Below are 10806 nucleotides of genomic sequence, written 5' to 3'. Positions count from 1 at the left end.
GTCATTAGCTTTACTTGAGCTGAAGTGTTTTCAGCTCAACAGCAAATAACCAAAAGGGACAGTCTCCAGGGACGTTTCAAGAGCACTGCATAATGCCAACTATTTCCTTAAGGCTACATAGCAACTATCTTCAACCTCTGTTTCCAATTTTTCACACAGCTTTTTGATAGCATGAACCAGAAACCCTTAGAGATAGGAACAGCAGAGGAACAGAAACTAGCCTGAGTAACACAAATGGCAAAACCATTCTTGATTACTCAGTAGTCCCTGAGATAGCCTCATCATAGTCACACGTGCTAACTTTTATTCTGGGATCTAAAGCGAGACTTTTCCGACACCATTTAAAGAGATTCCCAGAATAGATGTGGGCTTCTGAAAATCCAAAATCACTTTTTAAAGTTGCTCCACAAGTCTCCATGGCCACTGATGCCCATACTGACAATGCAAGAACCCTTTACCTAAATGCTGTCCCTGCACAAAGATGAATCTTTCTCAAGGGAACATGGGACACTTTCCAGGCCTATTTTTCTTTCTTGTAAAGTCTGACAGCCTCAAGCTCCAGGACTATCCACAGGCAGGAAATTAATTTTGTAAGTGCAGCAATACTTGTTTCTAAAAGGGCAGGAAATATGACATTTTACATTTTAGTTTTTTAATTCTCTTTAATCAGACACATTACAATGCACAAGTGTGTCTTTAGCCAGGTAACAGGGTGCCATCCTTCAGATCAGGAAGAGAAGATGGAGAACTCCTAGTCCTTCCTCTGACCTTTTAGGTACAAGGACTATCACAGATATTCTAAATGAGGACAATTCCCACATTTAGTATAACATTCCTCCTATACTTATAAAGCCTTTGTAACAATTCAGTCATAACTTTCCTTTATTTCTGTAATTGAGATTGCAGCTACTGCAGCTAAAGATCTTATTGAGCTGAGAATCACCCTTGCCTTCTCATACATAAAACCCCCCTTTCATTTCATAGGGTATTTTCAACTTGAGCATCATAAAGTTTTGAAAATACAATTCTAACTGAAGTTAACCATCCCACTAGCGATGCAGCTTTCCAGCTCTTCAGTGCTCATTAAGAGAGATTGTTTATGAAACAAAATCTTTTTATTTAATGCTACACAATCTGAATTGAAGGAATCGAACATATACTTCACCTCAGGATCAAGCTATAGGGATACATCCCAGAACATTTTCCAAAGTAAAACCAGATTAGCAAACACCAATCAGTGCAAGAAACATCTTTATCCATTTGCACTCAGTGTATTTTTAAACAAACTACAGCATCAGAACATTTAAGTATCTCTCCCCCATACAGCACAAATGTTGAGAGCAGATTTCTTGCCTTGTGGGAGCCAATTTTCCAGGATATAGGTATTGATAACATTAAAGAAAAATAAATGAAGCGTTACATTCTGATGTCAGGTGTACAAGTGCAGTAGTGGATTACTCTCAGAGGAGAACAACATTATCTAGAAAAGTTAAGTGGTATACAGGTTATCCTGGAGTGACTATAATACAGAGAAACTTTATGCCAAAGTAATTATTTACAGAGATACTGTCACAGCAAAGAGGACAGGAAGCTAGTCTCACAGAAGTAGTTCAATAAAGAGCAAATGAATGGACGAAGACAAAGGCTTTGACTTTATATAATAAAATACCAAGTGCATTCTTTTAAGTGAATGAGTCTTTGAGACTATGGTCCTAGATTTTAGGAAGCCATTTGAAGGCGAGATGTACAGTCCTGCTGCGTAGCAAGGGTTACTTGGACTGCCAGAATTTTTACATCCGTTGTAACCTCAGTAAATCACAGCAATTCTAGTATTGCTTTTTACTGTGAGGTCAAAACTAAAGCTCTTAAATAAGCTCCCTCCAAATGCCAAAGATGGGATTTTGTGTAGCAGACCTTCTAGCACAATTCAGATGTTTCTTCACTACTTCTGTACTGTACATCTGGGATTAGAACTGAGCCCGGAACACTTTAAGGGTAATTATGTTTAGCTGCTCAAATGTTCTTGGCCAGAGAGTTATTATCCAGCTTTTTCTTGTCAATGCAACTTTAATCACATCCGATTTCTTAAAGTAGCCATATTATTTTAGTTACTTTGGCTCGTTCCCAACAGGCTTATTTTAAGCTGGTTGCAAAGAAAGGTTATTAATGGCTGGCTATTTTGCATATTTCTTGAAAAGTTGCTACTAAAATAACCAGATGCATTTGAGGAACATGTGTGGTTGACTGCTCAAAATATGATTTAGAAATCTTTTCAAACCAATTTTTCAACTAAGAGCAGAGTTGCTTTAACCTAACATTTGCGAGCATTTTTCAAGCCAGCATACCCAGAAGCATTCAATCCTGCCACCTCTCAGCTTCCTCAGCCATCTACCAGATATAAAGGATAACAAGCATAACCAGAGTCTCTCCAGTGCATGACTTCAAGGAACACGATCCCTCACAGTAAAGGAATCCCATTTGAAATGGCTTGTGGTATTAGACTCCAATACACAGGACAAAAATGTAGAAGGAAGTCTCATGATTTTCATGCAGCTTCTAGGGAGTCTTGCCATGCCTCGAGCCAACAACTTGACCACTAGTGACCGGGGTCAAGCAGGCAGCACACTGAACAGTAAATCTGAGCAGCTTCCCTCTTCACTTAAGATTAATTTGCTGTAATGTACATTACTTTCAGTGGAATGATACTGCTCATGTTTTGGCAGGATGGGGAAAATTCCACTTTGTCTTTTTTATTATTTTTATAAGGCAGATAATGCAGAAATTTGAAACAGAACTTCTACAAGGATTTAATCTGTGATATTGTAAAATCAAAGTACTACTTTATTAAATGAGTTATTTTACACAATATGAACATCAATATAATTACAATTGTAAAAAATTTTTTATAACAAGTATGGACTGATTTTTTGGGATTTCCAAATAGGGCACAACTGTACATTTACACAGAATTGTCTTTGCATGAAGCCCAAGAGGGAACAGCATAAAAATATGAATGTTTCTGTAGCCCCTTCATTTTTGCTGATCAACAGTTTTAGAAAAGCAGCTGCAGGTTTGTTATGTAAGGTCTGACAGTAGAAGAGTCAATAGGTGCCATGATTTCACCTATAAAAAACAAGAATAACTCAGTTAAGCTGAACTGTTACACAACGCTGTTTACCTTTACATGAATGAAATTCCATAGTACTGCTTTTTACCCAATTTCAGCCTTTTATTATCACCACTTTCGGTTACAGCCTAACAACTGGCTATTGGGAAATCTCTTCTATAGTTAATGCAGAGGTTAATTTTTATATTAGAATGCAGAAAAATCTGCATTCACTTGCATAACTTCATGAACAAAAAAGGGTCAATTGTTGGAAATACACTAAACAACTATTTCTATTATGTGTTTTGTAGCGACAGATTATTATACATATTTTGTTCAAAGCAAAACTAAGATTTTAAAACAAGAATTAAATAACCAAGTATTCCTATGACTAAGGATGATGATTTGAAATAACATTAATCCCTTTTAAAACAACCTCCATGCACAGTGAAATGCCACAGCCATTTCACCTACATAACTATTACCTTGCTTCTCCTGTGTAACAATTCAGGGGTATAACCTTAGCCTATAGCTAATTTTCATATTAAAGGAAATGAAGTAAGTTTTAAGTCTCAGTTGTTGCTGGTAAAAAAAACCTGATTCATAATATATCTTTCTCAGACAATCATTTAAAAATTAAGGTAATGACCTGTAGACAACTTTACGCCTGAACATCAGCCAATTCTGGAGGAAGTGGAGTCTTAGGATGCTTGCTTTCAAAGTGCTGTTTGAAGGTCTTGGGATCCGGCATTTGTGTCTGATTAAAGAGAGACATTTAACTTTATGCACAGACAAGAGTTACATGATGCTACAAAACCCGTCCCCCCCCAAGTTTTATTTTATTTTCCTGAAGCAAATTGTCTCCTCAATGACACTGCTCTAGTGACAGAAGCCCCATTAATTTAGCTGCAGATTCAGAGAGAATACTGAACCTCAGATTTTCAAGAGGTTAAAGAACTTTTAAGCACTAGTATCACACTGTTTTGGCATTTTCATCAACAGAATTATTCTTGCCAGAAATCTCCCTGCAGATCTTACACTTCACATGCTGATTTGGAGGAAAACCTACCTCCTTACCATTTTCTTTTTCAACACCTACAAGACAAACATTTATCCTTTTCAGAATCAAATCTTTACAAAAGCTATTTCTTCTGTTTATCAAAAGGCCAAAGAGCTGTGGCATAGACTGATTCTCTACTTGGCACAAGCTATCTCAGACCACTGCTACTACACAGTTGTAGGCATCAACTGCCCAAAGTGACTGCTGCCACAGCTTCATTTCACAAGAGGAGGAGTTGGTTACAAGTACTTAAGTGAGCAGCCCTTAATTTGGAACCTTATTTAAGACATTCAAAGTGACAAATCTATTCTGGGATTTACCATTTAAGCAAAAGTGGCAAGTTTATCCTTCAGCCCCCTAACAAGCACATTCAGGAAAACCAGCCATAAGCAAAGTACAATCTGATTAGCACTCACATTTCTGTTCTCAAGTCTTTTATTCTAGAAGAAGTTACTCCATATCGAACTTACACTAAAGCTTTTGGCACCACTGCTTTTCCTCTCTACATTAACATCGATAACCAGTGATTCCAATGTGGGCCAATTCCATCACAAAGAAAAGATGTTTCCATTTGGAGATTAAACAGGAAGTGATCTCAAACTTTTTACGTTTTGTATGTCATACTAACAGCACATGCAGACCCCTGCAATTCAAAAGGCAAGATAACTACCCAAAACAGATCTGTACATGACCTCTCAGATTTTCTCGTATCTCAATTATCACTAGTCAAGTAATCTGTATGCAAGTCATGTAACAGATGCAAATGCTTACAGCAACAAGCTAGACAGCCACTTAAAAAGTATTTTAGTTTCCACTATATAATCTTTTAAAAGTTCTGCTCTAGGCTGGAAGACAGACCTGCCTACAAGAATAGTTTGTCTTCAGTTCCTCTTACCCTACAGACAGTGCAGGTATATATCAAGGCAGCCTTGGCTGCAGCCTTCTGGTCATGTCCTTGTTTCTTTTTTTGCTCAGCTTGCTTTTTGGCATTTTTCTGCTGTGACTGAATCTTCTGCTGTCCACGAGCCATATCTACAAACAAAAAGAAGACGTTTAGTCTACAAATGTGAGAAACTACTGCTGCTAGCTGACTCAGAAGCCATAACCATGAGCATAAAGCAGTCACACACTCTGTCCACAAGGCCTACAACTCCCATAACTCATATACAACAGACATCTGTTCAAGTTCTTTACTATGTAGACTCTCTGGTTTTAGTATTGTTCTTAAAATACACACCAGAATTATTAGGCCATTTTATGGTTCTTCCCCTACAAAGCTTCAAGGTCTACTTTTGAAAAGTGTTTTCAATAGTTCGAATAATTAGAGTTTCCTTTACAGTTAACAGAAACTTCTTCTCTATTTCCACAGGTACAGTAAAATTTAGGGGTTTTGTTGGTTTTTTGTGGGTTTGTTTGTTTGTTTTTTTAAGCTTAAGACTCAACCTTTATTTCTGGGACCTGAAACAGGCTCCAAGAAAGGCAAATCAAAGTATTACCCAAGCTGTGTTACTGTCTTCTGGTGTATGTGCTTGTGGGCTGCTTTGGAGTTGGGAATGCCCAGAACAATAGGTCACCCCTCTTTACTCAAGGCTATTTTTACAGGTGGCCATTCTATTTGATTTTGAGCCAACTTTGCATGCATATATACTTTTTAAAAAAACAAGTAAAATTACCCCCATCAAAAGCCATTACTCTATATAACACAGGAGCATAAAAGAAGCAAACACTATTGCTATATGCCATGACAAGGTCCACCATAAGAAGAAACGAGATACAAAAATCACATTTCAGGGAGCTGTAAACCAGCATATTTTACAACGGCAATGCTCCACCTGCATGCAGCCCACTAGGCCACCCGATTCAGCTTGCACCCCACCCCCAGATCAGACACCAGGCAGGATTTAGGCGCACTGACAGAGCAGACTTCAGAGCGTGGTTATATAAACCAGCAGCCCACTTTCTGCTATTATCTCTCTCACAGTCCCTCACGGCCCACGCACAATCCAGTTGCGCAGCTCTCACAGAAGCACAAAACTTACTATACAAGCACAGGACAGCTAGTAAAGTCCATTGCTTTCAGGACAGCTAGTAAAAAGTGTAACGGTCCCAGGTGGTTGGCTGGTTGGTCACTGCCCCTCTACACAACCTGGGCACTTGCTGTAAGTTTGGTACTCATGAGACACTGCGTGGCTACAAGAGGTCCGTCATGCAGTCCTTCCCACAAGGACAGACTGCCTTCCACTGCAAGAGGGAGAACAGCCTATCCAAACAAAGACTGACCTCCAGTAAATATGCATGAAAAGACCTTAAAATCATTATGAAAATTAAGTTTCTATAAAACATCAACATCTGGAAATTCACTAGTATTGCAAGAATTTCTGGACATGTAGCATCGACGTGCTTAATGCTGAGCACAAAGATGGTCCCAAGACCCAAAACAGCTCTTGTGGATTGAGAGGCATCTCTCAGGCCTCAGTACAGTTCTTTCATGGCATACAACACCACCACGCAACCCTTTGCACAAGTCTTAGACTACGTCTTCAGCTTCCTCTTCCCCCATCAGTTTCTCTAAAGAAGAATTTAGAAGTCCATATGGCTACCAAAATTGAACATAAGAACACACAAATTCTATTAACAAGCATACAGGAATACATGTGGCATTCAATAATTTCCATAAGATGCAGACTGAATGTTAATAAGACTAAAAATACCAGTCTGTTTCACTATATGCTACAATTACTCTGAAACATCCCAGCCAGGGCCTCACACTGTTTATGTACAGCATGGCTCAACAAGAACACTGAATTCCTGTTCAAAAACAAACAAACAAAAAAGAGATACTGCCAATAGGTTTGCATACACTAGAAGGAACTTTATTTAGTTCTATTTTACTAGCATTACAGTAACCCTCCAGAAATCAGAGGGTTCACAATAGAAAATACTCAGATGTAATAAAAAAAGTTATTTTCATAAAGTGTTTGCATATTACTTTGTATTTTAGTCCCTTGGTAAGAGCTTGTTAAGTAGTACATTGCAACAGCCAATCACACTGAGCTTGTATGTATTTGGCAACTGTTTAGTTAAGACAAACAAGAAAACACGAACAAAAACATCTGCTCAAAAATATCAACTTCCATATAATGCCCCTGACCAGAAATCCAAGAGTTTAAATACTGCAAATTACACCGATACAGCTGAAACAGACAGAGTGTATACTCCATTACTGGAAAAGCAATACTATTTGGACTATCAGTATACTAAGAAAGTGACAAAAACAATCCCAAAGTTCGTTTCAAAGAATTATGAGTTTATCTACAAGGTTAAATCTGTATTTCAGTTGCACAACACAGATAAGTGTTGTTTTCATTATCAGGCACACCCTCAGACAGCCCATCAAACAGGCCTGCTGTTTTGAAACAAAAACGCATGAACACCTATGAAGCCTAATACCACAGAAAAACTTGCTGTGAAATCATAATGGTAACAGCACGGGCATTACAGGGCAGCGAGGCTGAAGCCTGCAGTACGTTAATACCTCACACAGCGTCATTTCCTTGTAAGTAACCAGAACCTGAGCAGAGAGTTTCAAGTCCTAAAACTGGACTCCAACAGCTGCTTCCGCTGTCACTTCCAGAAACAAACAGCAGCTTGAGGTACCGTGGCTGTACCCGGCCAGGAGGCGACTGGCCTGAGCCGAAGGAGCAGCAAGTTCGGCCTTCGCCCAGCACCGCTGCGAGGGATGCCCGCGGCCTGGGCCCGGCCTGAGGCGCGAAGGGGCAGAGGGAGGACGCCCCCTCCCCTCCCCCCCCCGGGAAGGGCCTCGGAGGGCAGCCGCAGCCCGGCTAACCCCACCACGTGCCCCGCGCGAAGGGGCCGAGGAAGGAAGCGGGCCCCTGCTGCGGAACCCCAGCCGCGGGGGAGGCGGCCCGCAGCAGGCCGGGAGCGGAGCGCGCCTCGCTGCCGGGCCGCCCCCTTCCCCCCGAGGCGGGCCTGCCGCGCCGCGCCACAGCCGGGCCCGCTCCCCCCACGCGCACCACGACCCCCTCCCCGCCCGCCCCGCAGCCAGAGCGGCCGCCCCGCCGCGCGAAGGGCTGGCACCGCCGCTCACCCGGCCTGGAGTCCGGCCCGAGCGGCCCTGGCGAGCGGGTGGAGAAGGCTCCGCGCGGCCCCGCAGCAGCCGCCGCCGCCTGCCCGAGAGGAGGAGGAGGAGGAGGAGGAGGACCGGGGGGGCGCTTGCACTGCGCATGCGCGACCCCGCCCCGGCGCCCGCGCTACCCGGCCCTACCGGCGCGCGACCCGGCCCCGCCGGCCAATGGCAGCGCCCGTCCGTTACATAAGGCGGGGGAGGAGGGAGAAGGGGGCACCGGGCTGCGCTGACCTCCGCGAGGGGTGGGGGCGGGGCTTGTGCTACGCCGGCCTGGCCTGCCCTGGCCGCGCGCTGGCCGCGCGCTGCCCGCCCTGCTGTGAGGGCTGCTGCCGCTGTCGCTGCTGTCGCTGCTGCTGTCGCTTGTCTACAGCCTCGGGTTCCGGCAGCGAAGCGTGTCCCCCCCCCCTCAACAGCCGAGCGGCTGGGGCTGCGAGTCCTCGTCCTCGGGAGGAGGCAGGGCTAAACCCGGGGATCCTGCCTCGGCCTTGAGGAGGTCGGTGGGCGCTGGTCCAACTTGAGGGCCGAAGTCCCGCTGACCTTCAGCGTTGCGAGGGGTCTGGTGCTTGGAAAAACATGACAGGGCAACGCCGCAGTCAGGGATCGCTGTAGCAGAGATACAGCCGGGATAGGCAGCCCAGCTCTGCCCACTTGGGTCCCAAGGACCGTAGCCCCACTTGAACCCCGGGAAGTTGCAGGTAGATTTCGAATGAGCTCCGTCTGCTGCTGCCGGCGTGCCTGGCTGCGGGCAGCGCTGCGCCGCAGAGCCGGTGGGACTGCGGTAGGCACCTACCCCCAGAGCAGCTCCTCTCTTCCCGGCAAGCCCTGCTCTCGGCCACATTCCTCTGTGCTTAGCATACAGACGCAGCCTAAAAATAGTTGCTGTTCCTCTTCAGTGGGATCCGGAAAAATGGCTCTGGAGGGGCTGTAGGGAAGGGATGGGAGATGAGGCCAGGCAGGGATCCCGGGCAGAATGAAATACCGTTCAGGTGGCAGTTCACGCAGAAGGCCCATGCAGGGGCGAGGAGCGTTAAATGAATTGTAAGCAGAAGGAAATGGCCAGAGGCGGGAGAAGCAGAATTCGTTTCAAATTGAAAGTGTGCTATATCTTGTTTTGGTGTTTAAGGCAAGGACCGCGTAGGAAGTCGTTCTTCTGAAAGGTATTAGCTTGCATGAGTAGAGATGTAGGTGGGCCCTGTAAAGAAGGGTAAAGGAGCGCTTTATTTTCTATCAACTTCTTCATATATCCCAAAGGAAGGCTGAATGTCTGTGCTTTCTCAGATTATACACCTGTTAGGAAAAGGAGAAATAGAGGCAGCATCTCTGCTCAGAAATGACATTCTGCCACTCTTTGAGCAATTGTAGCTTTAAAATAAGCCTTGAGTCTTGAACAGTTCTGTGTCTGGGGCAAAACAGCAAACAAAATACGCTTACTAGAGAAATTACTAGGTGTTGGCTTGGCATTTTACTGGGGCTCAGACTTGATGAGTGTAATATTTTCTTCTGATCTGAGAGAGCGAGGAAGAGCAACAGAAAGTCTCCAAAGCAGTACAGTGAATGTTTTGGGCCATCATTATGAGTCATACCCAGAGCACGATAGCAGTTACAGGGGAGCTGTGTAGCAGATTTCTGACACTTAAGTCACTGGAAGTAGGTCTGGATGTGACAACATCTAAGACAGTCAAACATAAGTCTATGATAACAAATGAAGTTATATTTTTCCTAACATTCCTGTTTGTCATGATGTCTTCCACATTAAACTGACAGCTCTGAAAATGCTTATACCGGGGCAGTGCAATCCATACTGCATTAAAATAATCTTGTCGTTAGGTTCTGAACTTCATGGAAATAGTCAACTACATAAAAAACATTGAAAGTTCACGTGGGTGTGCTTGTGGGGTGGTGGGGAGAGGTGGGCGTTTTGGGTTCTGTGCTTGCAAACAGGTGGCTTTCAGAATGAGGTTTTGCTTTGATTGGAGAAAAGATGGCCGAGTGAAAAAGTAGCCTCTTTGCTGGCTGATGCTATTTTAGGAAGACTGCTGGCCTCAGATGTGGAACTGGAGACTGCTTTCAAGGGTCATGTCCCTGTATTACAGCGCTGCTGCACACCTGGCTGGATGAGAATTTCAAATAGAGCAGATCTCTTGAACGCACGGTGAGCTCTGGCTGGTCTCCAAACCTTTTTCTGCTTTTCAGAGAACAGAGGATCTCCTTGCAGGACAGGGAACTGTGGTCTTCCTCTGGCCAATCTGTTTTTTGTCCCTTTGTGCTGGTAGATCCTGGTCACAGCATTGGTCCCTGTATTGCCCAAATCATGGCTCTGCAATGTAGATGCCTCCAAAGAGACTGTTGGGAAACAAAAACCCATTGTGAAAGAAGAATGTGAGTCCCCATAGTTGAGATTTCTACTATGAAGAGAATAAGGAAAAATTCACATTCACTCTAAATAATTTTTCAAAATGTATTCACTGCATGAAACTTATTCATCACACCAAA

General features: G+C 43.7%; 1 protein-coding gene across 1 annotated transcript; it reads right to left on the bottom strand.

Moving 5' to 3' along the window:
- Window positions 1-642: 642 nt before the first annotated feature.
- On the bottom strand, window positions 643-8421 carry ZNF706 (zinc finger protein 706). Its single transcript, XM_075743595.1, has 4 exons — window positions 8275-8421; window positions 5062-5198; window positions 3756-3863; window positions 643-3123 (listed from the first exon to the last, which is right to left on the bottom strand). Exons 2-3 carry the CDS (start codon window positions 5194-5196, stop codon window positions 3768-3770), a joined length of 231 nt encoding a protein of 76 aa, XP_075599710.1. The 5' UTR covers window positions 5197-5198; window positions 8275-8421; the 3' UTR covers window positions 643-3123; window positions 3756-3767.
- Between the last annotated feature and the right edge of the window lie 2385 nt (window positions 8422-10806).

Source organism: Balearica regulorum, chromosome 2 (genome assembly GCF_011004875.1).
Source record: "Balearica regulorum gibbericeps isolate bBalReg1 chromosome 2, bBalReg1.pri, whole genome shotgun sequence".
In the NCBI taxonomy this organism is placed as follows: Eukaryota; Metazoa; Chordata; class Aves; order Gruiformes; family Gruidae; genus Balearica; species Balearica regulorum.
Note: the sequence above shows the minus strand (reverse complement) of the source record. Positions and strands in the feature narration are given on the sequence as shown.